At 42.7% G+C, this 20,755-nt stretch overlaps 1 protein-coding gene and 1 pseudogene across 5 annotated transcripts in view; both read right to left on the bottom strand.

Moving 5' to 3' along the window:
- LOC147060948 (protocadherin alpha-5-like) overlaps positions 1-20,755 on the bottom strand; it is a 133,491-nt gene that overhangs the window by 17,449 nt on the left and 95,287 nt on the right. The window contains exon 1 of one of the 5 annotated variants that reach the window (XM_085906293.1): positions 14,419-17,361. The exons of 1 other annotated variant lie outside the window; for it this stretch is intronic. In XM_085906293.1, the coding sequence (XP_085762419.1) occupies positions 14,419-16,851 (2,433 nt within the window). In that variant the 5' untranslated portion in view covers positions 16,852-17,361. Of the gene's footprint in view, positions 1-3,411; positions 5,903-6,831; positions 9,243-10,363; positions 12,767-14,418; positions 17,362-20,755 lie in introns of those variants that run through there. 3 more of the 5 variants (XM_085906296.1, XM_085906294.1, XM_085906295.1) reach the window with 3 other exon arrangements.
- On the bottom strand, positions 17,902-20,286 carry LOC147060971 (protocadherin alpha-5 pseudogene; annotated as a pseudogene).

The raw sequence follows: 20,755 nt of genomic DNA, 5'->3' as shown, positions 1-20,755 counted from the left end.
ACAGGCTGGGGGAAACAAGTGGGATGAAAATTTCTCTCCTTTAGCCGTGACCAATTGGAAAATGTTTCCACTCAGCTACAAGGCATCTATTTAATGTGTTTTCCCCCATCTTGTGCTCAAAAGCTACTTTTCTTACAACAGACTCAAGCTGCGACTGCTGATCCTCTGCTCAAAAGACCCCATTTGTCTTTCTGCTTTCACATTCTCCTCTTAATCATTATAAAAAATGATTTGGCTTTTTTGCCCATGATAAAATTTCACCCTTGTATGTCTTTACAATGTTGACCTGTTTTCATTTGAGCTCACATATTCTGCACATGCTAAAAAAAAATGCCCGAGTGGAGGCGGGTGCATCCAGGCAGCTCCTAGGCAACAGAAGAGTACATGATTTCATTAAGGCTGAGAGTTGTCTCCATGGTAACCGCAGACAGCAGCGTCTGCCTCACTTGCGCAAAGGACACGCCCTTGTGAGAGTAGAAAAACAGGAAGTGCACTACAAGAGATAACTGACAAAAAAATATATCACAGATGGATGCTGCTGCTTCATTTTACAGAATTCAATAACCTCTTCTAAAAGACACACACATCAAATCAAATCTCCACATCAACATTATGCTTTTTGTCAGAGAACCACTTTGCTGTGAGGTTCATGTAGGATAATGTATTGAGGAATAAATAATTTAATGTATTCTGCAGCATTAAGGGAGCTTTCATAAGGCACATGCTGATGTCATCCTTTGGCGGACATCAGCATATTCATGTCACGCTATTGCACCTCAACTGAGTGATAAGAGACATTGTAGAATGAAAAAAAAAATACTGAATGTTCTGATGGCTGCATATAAAAAAAGCCTCTTCTCATTCGAATCAGCCTCACAGGCCACACACTTGCCCTGCCCTGACATTAGATGCTGTCCACCTCGCCCCACCCTGCCCATGCGCAAAGTAAGAAGGCTGAGCTGAACTGATAGCGTGGTCGGTGCTGAAGCTGCAGTAGCAGCAGCGGGGAGCGGAAAATTACCTCCCCCTCCCCCCAGCCTCCTCCACTCATATTCACAGAGAGCTGCAGCGTGCAGTACAGGCACTCAAGCACTTTTATGCAGGGAGGGGACCTCAGGCATTGTTTAGGGAAGCACAGCATCGGGAGGATATTGGAAGGGGAAAAAAGAACAGAATGGAGGAAGCAGCCATCTTTATATCACAAGATGACCCACTTGTACTCTCACACACACACGCGCATACGAATCCTCTGCTGCGTGTAAGCACACAAAGCCTCGATCAAATCTCCCTCGCACTGAAGCGAGGGAGATTCAGTAGTCACATCGGACAGCGCTTGTTTGTGCTGGACCACTCCCTGAAATGAGGTCATGTCGTCTGAGTGACTTACAGCATGACAGATTCGACACGTCACAGTGCTGAACTGAACTTTACTGTCATTATTTAACCAATTTAGAAAGAAGAAAATGTTCAATCTATAGAAATACAACAGCAGCATTCCCACTGTGTAAAAGAAATATTGAAATATGTTGTATGTGCCTTGCTTGACTGTACCAGTGCCACCTGTGCAGTGTACACATCAGGAATGCTAATGAATATATATAAATTAGTTCATGTTTGCAACGTTACGGAGCTGATAGCACACATGTCTGCGGCGATGGACATTAACTCCCTGTTAGTTCCCTCAGCTGCTCCCCTCCTCAGAAACTGGCGGTGAAGGAGAGGGGGGGATGGTAAAGCATAACAAGCACTGAGAGGGGGAGAGGAAGAAGCAAGCTTTAGGTGAATAATATATGCATGCTGAGCATCAAGAGGAATACGGATGCGACCAGCAGGAGTGAGGAAATAAAGGTCAAACCTCATTAATGACAGAATTCCTTGTACTAATTTCACAACCTAACTTGGTGGAGCTTGCTGTTCAATAAACATGTTTGTGAGAGCCTATCGTGAATAGCAAGCTACAAAACACAAAAATCACCTCTTTTGTCCATGCTCCATATACTGTCGGTACGAATAAACAAAACATGATTGGCAAACATTATGAGACAATTTCTGATGCTTACATGCTCATCGCTTTGCCATAGTTGTGTATCAATATGAATTCAAATAAATAGTATATTATTTATAGTTGCTTCCAAAGAAGTTAGTTCTGTGATTTAATTCAAGAAAATTCCCAAAATCGGATGGCTTCTAAGACCTCATGTTCCTACATCGAAAAACACAACACAATGTTTTCAAAATATCTATTCAGGAGAATGGCAATTTGAAAATACAAAGCAATGTATATTCTTATGACGATACTGCTTTCCAACATCAGCACATTGCAAGGCGTATGTGGAAACATTTATTAATTTACTTCCAAGATGATAAGTACATTTTCAGTGATTTCATTAGCTCATCATAAAACTGGTATGTATGCACTACAACTAGTTTCCCGGAGAGACAATATTCTGCAGTGGCACAGCTGGGCCAAAATCACAACAGCCGCGTGTCAACTCATGTTTCTCACTAAAGCTAAAATGAGCGATGAAAACAAAGCTGCTACAGTAACTCTGAAATTCTATTTACAGTTGAAAGGATGCTTCTTTAAAAAGAGCACCTTTGGGGGGGGCGATGTTAAAAGAGGTATATGTCAAAGGCAGAATATTTTCTTTATTTTTAATTTTTACTATTGATTGACAAGGCAAAATATGTGTGTGTAAATATGTTTCATTTCAACAAAAAAAAAACTAAAGAATTAAATGTTCAAGCATTTTTTTTTTTTTTTTGTATCAGTTGTGTTGCGTTCTAATTTTGGAGAATCATTAACAGGTATGAGTGAGGGGGTACACAAGCCAAGAAAAGTTGGGAACCACCGGACTAGAGGACCAGTAAAATGCATTTGATCATCTACTATCGACATTGTATTATTCAAAAAAAGAACATTACTCGCTGTACAGCATTAACATGAAAACCTCCAAGTGAGTCACGGTTATGCCATCATGATAAACTAATACGATGCCCACCTGCAAAGAGCAGGTAGCAATGAAAACCAAAACTAGATTGTGGTGGCCCCACATCCAATGCTTAGAGTGATAACTCAAATCGGCTACTGAACTATTGACAAATCATCAGCCAAGCAAAAGCCAAATCTGGTTGACCTAAGGTGTTGCTGGAACATATTGAGCTCCTTTTGAAATGTTATTGTAGCTCAGTGAAGTGAAGCTACAATTATTGTAAAATAACAGATTAGTAGATTGGCCAACATTGGCAAAACTGAAATATTTTGAACTATGCTGCTGCAGTCGATTTGTGTGAGCCTGCTCTCTGTCAGCACCATGGACAGCGCTTCTGGCTCCTCAGAACAGACACTGACACTGGATGGAAATCTCAATTCAGGGGAAATATTATTGACTCCAGGTCATTATAACTCACCTTCTCGCTGTTAGGAAGAGTTTGAGTCCTGGTAAAGGTGTCCCCTTCATTAATACTGATCAGTTCTGCCTCTACAGGCGGAAAGGGGGTGGGGAATACCACCATGTCACTCTTGAGCGTGTCTGAGCTGAAGCACACGTCGTACTGCTGAGTCGCTTTGGAGTAAGACCAGCTCCCATCAGGGTGGGTGGTGATCATCGGAGCACCGTACCTGTCGAAATGTCCGTCCGTCTGTCTGTGGCATTTGAAGGCCACTAAAGAGACCAGGCTGAGCAGGAAGACCAGCGACACGGCCACAATGGCGATGAGCAGGTACAAGTGCAAATCGGAGAAGCTCTCCTCCTTGATGGGCACGTGTCTGAATTGCGTGTGGTGGATGTCAGCTGTGCTTTCAAGCACCACCACGTCAAGAGACACAGTCGCTGACAGGGAGGCTTCTCCGTGATCACACACCGACACCACCAAGGGGTGACTTTTCAGATCATTGTCACTCATTCGCCTCTTGGTGCGAATCTCCCCGGTGCTGGTTCCGATCCGGAAGAGGTTGTTGTTGCCTTTGGGCTCAGACAGGTGATAGGAGAGCAGTGCGTTGTAGCCAGAGTCTGCATCCACAGCCCTGATCTTGGCCACAAAGTATCCCGCCTCAGCAGAATAGGGGATGCTCTCGCTGTTGACGGAGCCATGCTCAGAATAGGGAGCCAAAATAGCCGGACTGTTGTCATTCTCATCCAGGATAAAAATATTTACAGTCACGTTGCTGCTGAGTGGAGGAACACCAGAGTCTGTAGCCTGAACTTTAAATTGAAACATCTTTACCTTCTCATAGTCAAAAGATTGTAAAGCCACTATATCTCCACTATCCGAGTTGATGTTAATGTTTGACCTTACTGTGTCATCTTTGCGATTACTGATAACTGAAAAGGATATTTTTGCATTTTCACCCACATCTGGATCATCTGCTTTCACAGTATAAATAACGGTACCAGCGGGACTGTTTTCTTTCACAAAAATATGAATTACGGCTTCTCCAAAGCGGGGCGCATTGTCATTGATATCAGAAACATACACAGTTATTACAGATGTACTGGATAGCGAAGGAACACCTTCATCAGACGCCTTAATTGTAATATTATATTTAGAAATCTGCTCTCTGTCCAGGGCACCGTCTACAACCAAAGAATAGTGATTTTTGTACGTGTTTTTTATTTTAAACGGGACATGCTCAATTATTTGTACATTAACAACACCGTTTTTGTCTGTGTCATTGTCTTTCACCGTTAAGAGTCCCACCATTGTGTCGAGCGGTGCATCTTCCCTCACCACGTCGACGAGTGACGTCACTGATATTTTGGGTGGGTTATCATTAATGTCAATGATTTCAACGAGTATTTTACAATGTGAGGCTCTTGAGTTCGTGCCTTTGTCTTTTGCTTGCACTCTGATTTCAACAGCATTGCTCTTTTCGTGATCCAATTCACCATTTACTGTAATTTCCCCTGTCACTGAATTAATCGCAAATTTGTCAACGTCATTATCACCGTCATGATTTATAAAAGAATACACAATTTCTCCATTATCGCCTTCATCTAAATCATGAGCATGCACTGACATAACGCTTGTGCCTGACGGAGAATTTTCAATCACAGTGGCTTTGTATAAAGCGTTGACAAATATTGGAATATTGTCATTAACATCCTGCACAACAACTGTGACTTGCAGCATCCCCGATTTAGCAGGTTTTCCTCCATCCAGAGCTGTTAACGTGAGCTCGATCACCGACTGTTTCTCGCGGTCCAGAGCTTTTTGCAGCACCAATTCAGCAGACATAGATTGCTCACCCGCGTTCTGCATATCCAATGAGAAATGCTCATTTTGGCTCAGTTTATAGCTTTTGACTGAATTACTGCCGACATCTGCGTCGAAAGCTTTTGGTAAAGTAAATCGTTCTCCAGTAAAAGCCGACTCAGAGACATTCAGAACAATCTCAGGTTGTCGGAAAAATGGGACATTGTCGTTTATGTCCACAATTGCAACCTCAAAACGATAGAGATTCAGGGGCGCGTTTGCAATGGCTTCCACTTCCAAAGAGCACTTCAAACGGCGAGAGCAGAGCTCCTCTCGGTCTATTCTGTCCTTTACCAGAAGTATTCCCGTTTTGGCATTGACTTCCAAATACCTGGCATTCGGTCCTGATATTTGCAAATCTCTCAATTCCAAATCCTGGCCATCGAAGTGTAAATCCTTTGCTAAATTGCCCACAGTGGTTCCAGGGTTTGATTCTTCCGTAATTGAATAAACAATTTGTGCTGATGCCACACTCCATAAGTAAAACAAAGGCAAGGAAAAATAAATCCAAAGAACAAAAACGTCGTCCAGTTTCATTCTTTTCCTGGCTCGTTAGACAGATGTCACTGAAATAGCAGTCTGCAGCGGTATCATTTTAACATGTCCGAGTCAGAGCACCAACGAGGGCTAAAACAGCGAACAAAGAATCACGATACACTTCTAAATATGCAGGAAAAGGAGGAGCGTTTTACGCTTGGCATCTGTGGGCCGATGGGGACATCTTGTGGTCAAAAAGTATAGTTTTTCTACCAGGTCAAAACGCCAGAAAGTTACACTAAAATCCACATTCATCATTAAAAATTTGAATAGCGTAAACTTGCGTGAATACCATACGTCCACTCAATTCAAGCAATTCAAGTCATGACCATAATTACTTTTTAGTTGATCACCAGCGCCAATGACCTGAGACAAATTAATTCATCGCTAAATTATAAATTCTTTCCCCCAGCCTTTATTGAGCCAAATAACCCTACTTATTTTGGAAAAAAAAAAACTCACAGCCTACCAACAACAATGAAACAAAACGTATAAACACTAAAATAATGACCTCGTCGGAATGTTATCGCAATTGGACTGAGAGAGAAATTTGGGCTTTTTTTTTTTTTTTATTGAACACAAAACTATATATAGTCAAGCACTTTGTTGTGTGAATGGCAACAAAGGTTTAGTGAGTGAACACTCTCCAAACTGATGGAAGAGCATTTAAAGTTGTTCTGCCTGACCACAATACACCACTGGCATAGATAAGAATAAAAATCAAGCACAATGTATGTGATTTATGAATCAATCTCTGACAAGCTCAATGAAATTACATATTTTGTCACCGCAACCTCTGATACGATCTCTTCCTTGGTTTGGAATCACTGTTTTACTCAACACCACAATTTATTATTTCATTAATGTATAAAGATTGATCCAGAACAGCTTTGCCTACGCATAATTCCAAAGAAAATGGTAATGAAGCAAATTGGATTGTTCAATACCAAATAAAAACATGAAAACAGACAACAAAACACAAACAAACACTGTACTATGTGTCGGTTAGGCCTGTCAGGTTTGCTCCATCTACATTACCTTCTCACTGTTAGGTAAAGTCTGAGTCCTGGTAAAAGTGTCTCCTCCATTAATACTGATGAGTTCTGCTTCTACAGGCGGAAAGGGTGTGGGAAAAACCACCATATCACTCTTGAGTGTGTCTGAGCTGAAGCACACGTCGTACTGCTGAGTCGCTTTGGAGTAAGACCAGCTGCCGTCAGGGTGGGTGGTGATCATCGGGGCGCCGTACCGGTCGAAATGTCCGTCCGTCTGTCTGTGGCATTTGAAGGCCACTAAAGTGACCAGGCTGACCAGAAAAACCAGTGACACAGCCACAATGGCGATGAGCAGGTACAAGTGCAAGTCGGAGAAGCTTTCCTCCTTGATGGGCACGTGTCTGAACTGAGTGTGGTGGATGTCAGCTGTGCTTTCAAGCACCACCACGTCAAGAGACACAGTGGCTGACAGGGGGGCTTCGCCATTATCACACACCGACACCACCAAGGGGTGACTTTTCAGGTCATTGTCACTCATTCGTCTCTTGGTGCGAATCTCCCCGGTGCTGGTTCCGATCCGGAAGAGGTTGTTGTTGCCTTTGGGTTCAGACAGGTGATAGGAGAGCAACGCGTTGTAGCCAGAGTCTGCATCCACTGCCCTGATCTTGGCCACAAAGTATCCTGCCTCAGCAGAATAGGGGATACTCTCGCTGTTGACGGAGCCATGCTCAGAATAGGGAGCCAAAATGGCCGGACTGTTGTCATTCTCATCCAGAATAAAAACGTTGACAGTCACGTTGCTGCTGAGCGGAGGAGTACCAGAGTCTGTGGCCTGAACTTTAAACTGAAACGTCTTTAACTTCTCATAGTCAAAGGACTGCAAACTGACTAGATCACCACTCTCTGAATTAATGTTCATCACCGATGTTATTGGAATTCCATTTGCATCTCCCAATAATGCATACATCACTCTTGCGTTCACATTCATATCCAAATCTATTGCGGTTATTCTGTGGATACTTGCTCCCACAGGACTGTTTTCTTTGACATAAATATTAATAATGGGTTCAGAGAAATGTGGCGCGTTGTCATTAACATCAGCCACTTGAATGGCGATAACGCTTGTGCTAGATAGAGGAGGACTCCCCTCATCATTTGCTACAAGAGTGACATTGTAAAATGAATACTCCTCCCTATCAAGTGAGCCATCCACAACTAGAGAATAATAGTTTTTATAATTGGAATTAAGCTTAAAAGGTACAGAGCCACTTAGTTTACACTGAGTGTTGCCGTTTTTCCCTCCATCTTTATCAGTTACAGTCACTGAAGCCACGACGCTTCCAATCTCAGCGTTTTCTTTAATGGGGTTCATGAGTGACGTCACCACAATTTCTGGAGCGTTGTCGTTCACGTCGAGCACTTCCACCAATAGCTTTGCATTTGCTCTCCGAGGCGACAAACCTTTATCAGTAGCCTGAACATGAATATCATATGCTGCTTGCGCCTCATAGTCCAAACGACCTTTTACAGTGATCTCACCCGTGTCTGCATCTATTAAAAACACTTCCGCGGGGTCAAAATGTGCACGTTTAACAAAAGCAAATCTTAGTCTCCCATTGTCTCCTTCGTCTAAATCTGTAGCACTTAACTGAATCACTAAAGACCCAGACGGTGCATTTTCTTTCACGCGAGCCTTGTACAGCGCTTGACTAAATGAAGGCGTGTTATCATTAACATCCAGAACATTTACATGCAACAGTAATGTGCCAGTTTTGGAGGGTTTTCCTCCATCAACGGCAGTCAGTGTTAATTTTAGCGTGGCTTGTTTTTCTCTATCTAAAGCTTTTAGTAACACTAACTCAGCAGACACACTCTGTTCTCCGCCGCCCTGCACATCTAGGGAAAAATATTCATTTGCGCTCAGCTTGTAAGTCTTTACCGAGTTTCCGGCAGTATCAGTGTCAACAGCCAGTGGAAGTAAAAAATGCTCGCCCGTGGGTGAGGATTCTGACACGTTAATTGAATGAGACTCCTCCACGAAACGAGGTGGGTTGTCATTTAAATCATCTACCACTATTTCAATTCGATTAAGCGCCATCGGGTTCCTCAGTATGGCCTCTAAGTTGAGAGTACATTTGATCGCGTTTGGACACAATTCCTCGCGGTCTACTCTCTCAGCAACATAAAGCTCCCCCGTTCGAAAATTGGCCTTGAAATATTCCTTACTGTAAGAAGACACGACACTTAAATCCCGGGTTTGCAAGTCCCTCACGTTGACATTTAAATTCTTCGCAAGGTTCCCCACCACGGTTCCTTTGTCCACCTCTTCGTTAACAGAATAGGAAATCTGAGCAGCGCAGCAGTGCCATAAAACGACGAAAAAGAGCCAGCAGAGGCTTGCATGCTTGCGTCCAATGCCCATTGCCATTTCCACAGATTCCCAAGTAAAATCACAGCATTTCATCCACGGAACACCGCCCGATCGTCCATAATGCCATCCACTCTCCTGCTCCTTCGAGTATCTTTTGGGGTGCGCGCACAATGCGATCAGTCTGATGACGTGAAAATGGACCGCGGAGACAGTGAGCAAAGTGGTGGTCTGATGCGACCCCAAGCGTCCACACTTGGTACAAACATTTGACCTCATACGAGGCAGACCAGTACTCGTATGAACTTGTTGAAGCGATTAAATTGCTATTACAAGTTATAAAATTATGATCAGTTTTCATTTAAACTGCCCCCCAATGAGTAATGTTAATTAAATAAATCTAAAACAATATTTTCTTGCAAATATAGGAATTAGATTACGGAATTGTGAAACATAAACAGCAATCCTCTTCAAAAAGCAAAACCCTAAAAGGCCCAAAATGTGAATCTTGAAACTGTACAAATATCTTGAAACTGTATAAAGATCAGCACTGTATTCATGCAGGTTATTTGGTCAAAGTAAACTAAACTAAAAAAAAAAATCTCATCAAAATAAAAAAGTTCTACCCGCATTATTTTGCTTAGAAATGGAGACATTTCGGCAAAACAATTAGCCACAGATTATAGCCCAAACGTTGCTATGTGATAAAAAAAAAACAACAACAACACTATCTTATCGGAAACTTGTATATTTTATACACTTCAATAGCATGTGATACAGTACTGCTTTTGGGCATGGGATCAGTGGTGTTTGAGTAGAAATTAAGAAAGCATCTACTCTGCCCATTCAAACAACATTCAGGACCAAGGACAGAGGAATTGGTCTCTTTCCCTAATGGTTTATCTTGAGGCCTGGAGTCTATCCCTGCTGACTTGAAGTAAAATGCAGATTAAAACACAGACTCCACAACATCTGAACAAACACCAGCTATGGCAACCACTACACTACCATGGCGAAAGAAAGAGCCCCATTTTTTAAAATTAAAACCATCAATGTGCATCACATAAATTGCCTAATCTGGATTTGTTTCAAATATAAAATATCCAGCCAACCTGTTTAGTCATTGCTGATTTTAAATCATAAATGCAGTTTAAAAGTGGTTTGAATTAGAGTGTAAGCATAAAATTCACTAAATTTTTAAGCCTACCTTCTCAGTAGTAGGTAAGGTCTGAGTTCTAGTAAATGTATCAGATCCATTAATACTGATCAGTTCCGCTTCGACAGGTGGAAAGGGTGTGGGGAAAACCACCATGTCACTCTTGAGCGTGTCTGAGCTGAAGCACACGTCATACTGCTGAGTCGCTTTGGAATAAGACCAGCTCCCGTCAGGATGGGTGGTGATCATCGGGGCGCCGTACCTGTCAAAATGTCCATCCGTCTGTCTGTGGCATTTGAAGGCTACTAAAGTGACCAGGCTGAGCAGGAAGACCAGTGACACGGCCACAATGGCGATGAGCAGGTACAAGTGCAAGTCGGAGAAGGTCTCCTCCTTAATGGGCACGTGTCTGAACTGAGTATGGTGGATGTCAGCTGTGCTTTCAAGCACTACCACGTCAAGAGACACAGTGGCTGACAGGGGGGCTTCGCCATTATCACACACCGACACCACCAAGGGGTGACTTTTCAGGTCATTGTCACTCATTCGCCTCTTGGTGCGAATCTCCCCGGTACTGGTTCCGATCCGGAAGAGGTTGTTGTTGCCTTTGGGCTCAGACAGGTGATAGGAGAGCAGCGCGTTGTAGCCAGAGTCTGCATCCACTGCCCGGATCTTGGCCACAAAGTATCCTGCCTCAGCAGAATAGGGGATGCTCTCACTGTTGACGGAGCCATGCTCAGAATAAGGAGCCAAAATGACGGGACTGTTGTCATTCTCATCCAGAATAAAAACGTTTACAGTCACGTTGCTGCTGAGCGGAGGAACACCAGAGTCTGTGGCCTGAACTTTAAATTGAAACGTCTTTAACTTCTCATAGTCAAAAGATTGCAAACTGACAATGTCTCCACTCTCTGAGTTGATGTTAAGAAGTGACAAAATTGGAATATTTCTGTGAGCGTTATCTAACAACGCATATGAAACTTTTGCATTTGCGTCCAAATCAGGATCAACTGCATTTATGGAACAAATCGAATATCCACTTGGGGTATTTTCTTTGACGTACACATTAATAACAGGTTTCATAAAACGAGGAGCATTATCGTTCACATCAGAAACATGAACAGAAATGATTTTTTTAGTGGACAGAGGTGGACTTCCTTCATCTGTGGCTAAGATGGAGACATTATAAAGAGAGACATTTTCTCTATCTAGTGCTCCATCAACTACTAAAGAATAATCATTTTTGTAGTTTGATTTCAGTTTAAAGGGAACAGATCCAACAACCTTACAGTTGGTTACACCGTTGTTCCCACCATCCTTATCACTCACTGTGACTAAAGCAACAATAGTGCCTAATTCTGCATTTTCTTTTACAGGCGTCATCAGTGAAGTCACTGTTATTTCAGGGGCATTGTCATTCACATCTACTATTTCTATGAGCAGTTTAGCATTTGCACTACGAGGAAAAGGGCCTTGATCCATTGCTTGAATCCTGACTTCATAAGCAGGAATCTCTTCATAATTTAATGTATCTTTTACGGTGATTTCTCCCGTTTCTGAATTTAGATTGAAGACATTTGATGGATCATTTTGGCTCCGTTTTACTATCGAATATGTGATCTTACTGTTCATGCCTTCATCCAAATCTGTTGCATTTAATTTAATCAGGACTGAGCCCAGCGCGGCATCTTCGCTCAGACGCACTTTATAAAGCGACTTAGTAAACGTGGGCACATTGTCGTTAACATCGAGCACATTCACGCGTATTTGCAAAGAGCCAGATTTGGGAGGTTTACCCCCGTCGACAGCGGTGAGCGTGAGTGTAATGAGGGATTGTTTTTCTCGATCTAAGGACTTTTGCAGTACTAATTCTGCAGACACACCGTGGTCTCCTCCGCTCTGCACATCCAACGTAAAATGTTCATTGTTGCTTAGCTTATAGCTCCTCACTGAATTACTGCCAAAGTCTGCGTCTGCAGCCACCGGGAGAAAATACCGCTCCCCCGGTAAAGCAGATTCAAAAATGTCCAAGGAGTAATCATTTTCTAGAAAAGCTGGTGAATTGTCATTTATATCTAAAATAATGATCTCAACGCGGTGTGCTGTCATCGGGTTGTTTAACACAGCTTGTATCCTCAAAATACATTTTGCCACGTTCGGACAGAGCTCCTCCCTGTCTATTCTTTCTTTCACAAATAAGTTACCGCTCTGTAAATTCACATTGAAATAGTCTTTACTGTAGCTGGAAACCACACGCAGATCTCTGGTGTCCAATTCATGCAAGTTGAGGTTTAAATCCTTGGCGATGTTGCCCACCACGAAGCCTTTGTTTGCTTCCTCGTTAACGGAGTAGGACAATTGCGAAACAGACGGGCCGTAAACACAAAAAAGCAAAGCAAAGTAAATCCAGAAATGGTATCTTTGTTGATGCATCCTCGTCGTCGATGTAGTAAAATTAAACAGACTGCCGCCCATTGTTCATCCACAGAGAGAAAATTTACTCCAATGCAGCATTATTGAAGGTAGGTAACTGTGCGTCTTTGTGCGCCTCATGCGCATGAACTGTTGGCTGATGACGATTTCTATTTGCCGGAGCAGGGCGGAGTAGAACTATTGAGTGGGTCACCAAATCACCACATTCGTATCTACGGTCTCGTGCGACCCCGTGTGGTGAATTTAAACAAGTCTCATGACAATCACTGAACATGCAAAATTGCCCACGACCAACAGCAACAACAAAAACCTTTAAAAAAATAAATAAAAAAATCAGATTTTTGGCCTGACATTCGATAACTTCAGGAATGTTGAATCCCGTTTTCCCTTTATAAGGTATAATGCCATTTTTAAAGCGTTGGATAACAGGAACACTAATATTTTACTGAAAGTGAAGTCGCCAATGGTTGGAATGTACACTCGCCTGGCTTCCACACGGGCAGTGTGTAGTTCCTACTCAAGTGACAGTGTGAATGTAACTGACTGTGAATGGTTGGTTGTCTGTTTCTCTGCCCTCGTGACTGATTGGTGACCAATCCGGGACGTGGTCCACCTTTCGCCCTCGGATAGGTTCCAACAACTCCATACAGCCTAGAACCAGACAAGCGGTATACAAGAAGGACCGATGGATACTTAAACTAATATATGATATGGAGATCCCCGAAAAGCGCATCTCTGTGGTTTTCAGCACAACGGACAGCGGCATTTAGAGTCGCTGTTTTCACCCCCAAACAGTACGGAAACGCAAAACTGCAAATGTCGAGTAAAAAAAATAATTGTAAATACGTTTAAATGCATTTGCAACTTACGTTGCAAATATATTTGAACGTATTTACTAATGCGTTCAAACGTAAACTTGTAGGCTACATGCCAAAAACGTCCCATAATGCCACGGGGTATTGACTTGCGCATGCATTTTTAACAGGAAATACATTTTATCCCTTTTGGCCTAAATAAGACCAATGCAGTCGAAAATTAGCGGAGTAGGCAGTTTCTGTAATTTGTATGATGTCCGAAGTTAATGATTTCCGTTCGGCATTATTTCCCACTATGCCACGGGTTATTGACTTGCACATGGGCCAATTTAGAAAAAGGCTTTTTAAGCATTTGGCCTACATTATACCAATACGTTCGGAAAATGGGCAAGTAAACATAGTTTTTTTTACTCATTTTTATGAATCTATAATTATGTCTGCAATATTTCAACATATTTTCCTGTCATAAATCACTGTTTACTCCACACTGGCAGTTCCACGCTTCTGTAAAAGGGAAAGCAATTGACCTACCATGTGAAATGAATAATGCGAGTATAGAACCGCAGAGAGTGTCGCCAATATTACTGAGAACACACAAACTGTCAACTATTTAAACCAACGGTGGGGGTTTAGTACGACTGCACTATTAAATCCAACAAAGTGGAAACTATGCACAAAACCACACTGATAACTCCATCAACAGAGTGATTTGTTCTAGTAGACCAAGATATTATCACATTAATGTTAACATATACATAATATGTTTGCTTTTGTTTGCTTTAGTGTATAATCAGCGATACACATTGCTTACAACTAACAGCCAGTCAACTTGAGGGTATAAAATAAATGTCACCCTACCTTCTCATTGTTAGGAAGAGTTTGAGTCCTGGTAAAGGTGTCTCCTCCGTTAATACTGATCAGTTCTGCTTCTACAGGCGGAAAGGGTGTGGGAAATACCACCATGTCACTCTTGAGCGTGTCTGAGCTGAAGCACACGTCATACTGCTGAGTCGCTTTGGAGTAAGACCAGCTCCCGTCAGGGTGGGTCGTGATCATCGGGGCGCCGTACCGGTCGAAATGTCCGTCCGTCTGTCTGTGGCATTTGAAGGCCACTAAAGTGACCAGGCTGACAAGGAAGACCAGTGACACGGCCACAATGGCGATGAGCAGGTACAAGTGCAAGTCAGAAAAGCTTTCCTCCTTGATGGGCACGTGTCTGAACTGAGTGTGGTGGATGTCAGCTGTGCTTTCAAGCACCACCACGTCAAGAGACACAGTCGCTGACAGGGAGGCTTCTCCGTTATCACACACTGACACCACCAAGGGGTGACTTTTCAGGTCATTGTCACTCATTCGCCTCTTGGTGCGAATCTCTCCGGTGCTGGTTCCAATCCGAAAGAGGTTGTTGTTGCCTTTGGGCTCAGACAGGTGATACGAGAGCAGCGCATTGTAGCCAGAGTCTGCATCCACTGCCCTGATCTTGGCAACAAAGTATCCCGCCTCAGCAGAGTAGGGGATGCTCTCGCTGTTGACGGAGCCATGCTCAGAATAGGGAGCCAAAATGGCGGGACTGTTGTCATTCTCATCCAGGATAAAAACATTGACAGTCACGTTGCTGCTGAGTGGAGGAACACCAGAGTCTGCGGCCTGTACTTTAAACTGGAACGTCTTTAACTTCTCATAGTCAAAAGATTGCAAACTGACAATGTCTCCACTCTCTGAGTTGATGTTAAGGAGTGACGAAATTGGAATATTCCTTGGAGCATTATCTAACAACGCGTATGAAACTTTTGCATTTGCGTCCAAATCAGGATCAACTGCATTTATGGAACAAATCGAATATCCACTTGGGGTATTCTCTTTGACGTACACATTAATAACAGGTTCCATGAAACGAGGTGCATTATCGTTAACATCAGAAACATGAACACTAATGATCCTTTTAGTGGACAGAGCTGGACTTCCTTCATCTGTGGCTAAGATGGAGACATTATAAAGAGAGACATTTTCTCTATCTAGTGCTCCATCAACTACTAAAGAATAATCATTTTTGTAGTTAGATTTCAGTTTAAAGGGAACTGATCCAACAACCTTACAGTTGGTTACACCGTTGTTCCCACCATCCTTATCATTCACTGTGACTAAAGCAACAATCGTGCCCAATTCTGCATTTTCTTTTACAGGCGTCATCAGTGATGTCACTGTTATTTCAGGAGCATTGTCATTCACATCTATTATTTCTATCAGCAATTTAGCATGTGCACTACGAGGAGAAAGGCCTTGATCCATTGCTTGTATCCTGACTTCATAAGCAGGAGTCTCTTCATAATTTAAAGTGCCTTTCACAGTGATTTCCCCCGTTTCTGCATTTAGAATAAAAACATTTGATGGATCATTGTTGCCTCGTTTAATAAAGGAATACGTGATCTTACTGTTCATGCCGTCGTCTAAATCCGTTGCATTTAATTTAATCACGACTGAACCCTGCGCGGCATCTTCGCTCAGACGCACTTTATAAAGCGACTTAGTAAACATGGGCACATTGTCGTTAACATCGAGCACATTCACGCGTATTTGCAAAGAGCCAGATTTGGGAGGTTTACCCCCGTCGACAGCGGTGAGCGTGAGTGTAATGAGTGACTGTTTTTCTCGATCTAAAGATTTGTGCAGTACCAATTCTGCAGACACACCGTGGTCTCCTCCGCTCTGCACATCCAGCGTAAAATGTTCATTATTGCTTAACTTATAGCTACTCACTGAATTACTGCCTAAATCTGCGTCCACAGCCACCGGGAGGAGGTACCGCTCTCCCGGCAAAGCTGATTCAGAAATGTTCAAAGTGTATGCGTTTTCTATAAACGCTGGCGAATTGTCATTTATATCCAAAATAATGATCTCAATGCGGTGTGCCGTCATCGGATTGTTTAACACAGCTTGTATCCTCAACATACATTTTGCCACGTTCGGACAGAGCTCCTCCCTGTCTATTCTTTCTTTCACAAATAAGTTACCGCTCTGTAAATTCACGTTGAAATACTCTTTACTGTAGCTGGAAACCACACGCAGATCTCTGGTGTCCAATTCATGCAAGTTGAGGTTTAAATCCTTGGCAATGTTGCCCACCACGAAGCCTTTGTTCGCTTCCTCGTTAACGGAGTAGGACAATTGCGAAGCGGACGAGCCATGAAAACAAAGCAAAGCAAAGTAAATCCAGTAACTGTGTCTTTGTTGATGCATCCTCATCGTCAATGCAGCAAAATTAACAAACCGCCGTCTATTATACATCCACATGAAGAAAATGTAATCCTTTGCAGCATTACTGTTGGGAGATTGTGCGTTCTCATGCGCCTTCTGCGCATGACGATTTCTTTTTTTTTTTTTTTGGGGATGGTTGGAGGGGCTGTCTAGTCAAGGTATTCAAATTTACGGTCTCGTGCGACCCCGTGTGGTAAAATTAAGGAAAGTCTATCATGGCTCACACCGCGCAAAAAGAATGCCCGAAGAGCAAAAAATACCTTTAAAACAAATCACATACATAAGCCCGACACCTGATAACGCCAGAAAATATAAACATCTCATGATTTACTGTCAAGTTACTGTAACATATTTTCAAACGATATCCTGCAAAAGTATAAATATTATTTTTGAGCCTCATTACATAGTTGCTGACATGAATCCGGCCGACTTTCATGCACAGTGTGCAGTTGCCATTTAGTGACAGCATGGCTGTGACTGTTGATCCGAATGGTGATCTGTTTTTACATGTGACCTGTGATTGATGGCGACCAATCCGGGGATCGTGTCCACCTTTATTACCAAAATTAGGATAGGCTAACACTCCCCTCAGCACCGGATAAGCAGTTTATGTACACATAATGGATAGCTGCTTACTTAATCTGATACACGATGCCCATGCATGAACGTGCTTAACCATACTGTTCAGCACCACGGATAGTGACATTTTAGAGTCGCTGTTCTTTTTTACAACCCAATACAAAATGGGTTTCTATATGAAGTAGAGTAGTCAGCACCACATATACAACCACAGTTGATCAGTATTAGAGGGAACACACAAGGCGATAGTCTCAAACCAACATCAACAGGGCCATAGAGCAGCACTATTGCTCAACATAAAGTGAAAACTACAGAAGTAAAACATGCATTCCTCCATTTGTGAGTGAGCCTCATTATTTGCTCATTGCACCATTTGCTTTAACCACATATCTATGAGTTTACCAAAATACATTAAGTATATGTTTGTCACCGCACCCCCTCCCAAAAAACAATGATAGTTCAGGGTTTAATCTCTTCAAAAATTAAGGAACACAAAAATACAAACTGTCATCCTACCTTCTCAGTGTTAGGAAGAGTTTGAGTCCTGGTAAAGGTGTCTCCTCCATTAATACTAATCAGTTCTGCTTCTACAGGCGGAAAGGGGGTGGGGAAAACCACCATGTCACTCTTGAGCGTGTCTGAGCTGAAGCACACGTCGTACTGCTGAGTCGCTTTGGAGTAAGACCAGCTCCCATCAGGGTGGGTGGTGATCATCGGGGCGCCGTACCGGTCGAAATGTCCGTCCGTCTGTCTGTGGCATTTGAAGGCCACTAAAGTGACCAGGCTGAGCAGGAAGACCAGTGACACGGCCACAATGGCGATGAGCAGGTACAAGTGCAAGTCGGAGAAGCTCTCCTCCTTAATGGGCACGTGTCTGAACTGAGTGTGGTGGATGTCAGCTGTGCTTTCAAGCACCACCACGTCAAGAGACACAGTGGCTGACAGGGGGGCTTCGCCATTATCACACACCGACACCACCAAGGGGTGACTTTTCAGGTCATTGTCACTCATTCGCCTCTTAGTGCGAATCTCCCCGGTGCTGGTTCCGATCCGGAAGAGGTTGTTGTTGCCTTTGGGCTCAGACAGGTGATAGGAGAGCAGCGCATTGTAGCCAGAGTCTGCATCTACTGCCCTGATCTTGGCCACAAAGTATCCCGCCTCAGCAGAATAGGGGATGCTCTCGCTGTTGACGGAGCCATGCTCAGAGTAGGGAGCCAAAATGGTCGGACTGTTGTCGTTCTCATCCAGGATAAAAACATTGACAGTCACGTTGCTGCTGAGTGGAGGAACACCAGAGTCTGTGGCCTGAACTTTTAACTGAAACGTCTTTAACTTCTCATAGTCAAAAGATTGCAAACTGACAATGTCTCCACTGTCTGAGTTGATGTTAAGGAGTGACGAAATTGGAATATTTCTGTGAGCGTTATCTAACAACGCGTATGAAACTCTTCCATTTGCATCTACATCAGGATCAACTGCATTTATGGAACAAATCGAATATCCACTTGGGGTATTTTCTTTGACATACACATGAATAACGGGTTTCATAAAACGAGGTGCATTATCGTTAACATCAGAAACATGAACACTAATGATCCTTTTAGTATACAGGGGTGGACTTCCTTCATCTGTGGCTAAGATGGAGACATTATAAAGAGAGATGTTTTCCCTGTCTAGTGCTCCATCAACGACTAAAGAATAATCATTTTTGTAATTAGACTTCAGTTTAAAGGGAACAGATCCAACAACCTTACAGTCGGTTACACCGTTGTTCCCACCATCCTTATCACTCACTGTAATCAAAGCGACAATTGTGCCCAATTCTGCATTTTCTTTTACAGGCGTCATCAATGACGTCACTGTTATTTCAGGGGCATTATCATTCACATCGATTATTTCTATCAGCAGTTTAGCATTTGCACTACGGGGAAATTGGCCTTGATCCATTGCTTGAATCCTGACTTCATAAGCAAGAGTCTCCTCAAAATCTAAAGTTCCTTTCACGGTAATTTCTCCTGTTTCTGCATTTAGATTGAAAATATTTGCCGGGTCATTGTTACCTCGTTTAATGAAGGAATATGTTATCTTACTGTTCACGCCTTCATCTATGTCGGTTGCATTTAATTTGATCACAAAAGAGCCCTGCGCGGCGTTTTCAGTCACACGAACTTTATAAAGTGACTTGCTAAAAACGGGAGTGTTATCATTCACATCCATGACTACTACTTTAATTTGCAATACGCCCGATCTAATAGGTTTTCCTCCATCTAAAGCAGTAAGAGTGAGTTCATGAATAGGTTGTTTCTCTCGATCTAACGCTTTGTGCAGCACCAGCTCTGCAGACACGCCGTGTTCGCCACCATTCTGCACATCCAGCGTAAAGTATTCATTTGGACTCAATGTATAAGTCTTTACTGAATTGCCTCCCGTATCTAAATCCACTGCTTCTGGGAGGAAATATTTTTCACCCGGTGCTACGGATTCAGATATCTTTAAGATGTGTAAATCTTCCTCAAATTTCGGCGAGTTGTCGTTCACATCCAAAACATGAACGTCAATGCGATGCACACTCATCGGGTTGCTCAGCACTGCCTGTATTCTCACAAAGCATTGCGCCGTGCCGGGACAAAGCTCCTCCCTGTCTATTCTGTCATTAACAAAGAGGTTCCCCGTCCGTAGATCGACCTCAATATATTTCTTACTGTGACTAGAAACAATACGCAGGTCTCTGTTGCGCAGCTCTTGTAAATTGAGATTCAAATCCTTTGCGATATTCCCCACCACCGTGCCTTTGTTCATCTCCTCAGAAATGGAGTAAGAAAATTGTGAAGCAGAGCAATCACAAAAAAGAAGCGTGGCAACGATGAAAATCCATAAATCCTCCGTCCCCATTGTTGCACAATAAACAGCAATCCGACTAGTAATGTAGTTCCAGTCTTTGCATATCCAACACCAACAAAAATCCCCGACGATCACAGCAGTTCTTCTCGGCAAATGAAACCCGAGTGACTGTCAAAACGGCAGCCAATGGCAGTTTTACCTCGCCCGAGCGAGGAGCGATATGCATTTATTTATCTGTGGTATTAGTGCGACATCGTGTGGCCAATAACTGCTGAAGCATTTAAACGTCTGCATGTTTTGAATGACCAGTGTGTAAAACACGTGTAAATAGTATTGTTAGAGTTTATATCTAAAGTTAAAAATATATATTTTGCACCCAACCACAGCTATATAGGGTCCTCTTTCAATAATATATCACTATGACCAACGATGTACGATTTGGAATTATTACCACTTAAAAACCTTTTATTGTTCTGAAGCTTGTTAGAAATATAATATTTGGTGATGTATGTCTACCAAT

This window comes from Syngnathus leptorhynchus, chromosome 2 (genome assembly GCF_054491065.1).
Source record: "Syngnathus leptorhynchus isolate UIUO chromosome 2, UIUO_Slep, whole genome shotgun sequence".
NCBI classification, from domain to species: Eukaryota; Metazoa; Chordata; class Actinopteri; order Syngnathiformes; family Syngnathidae; genus Syngnathus; species Syngnathus leptorhynchus.
The sequence above is the reverse complement of the archived record's forward strand: the minus strand, read 5'-3'. Positions and strand labels throughout refer to the sequence as shown.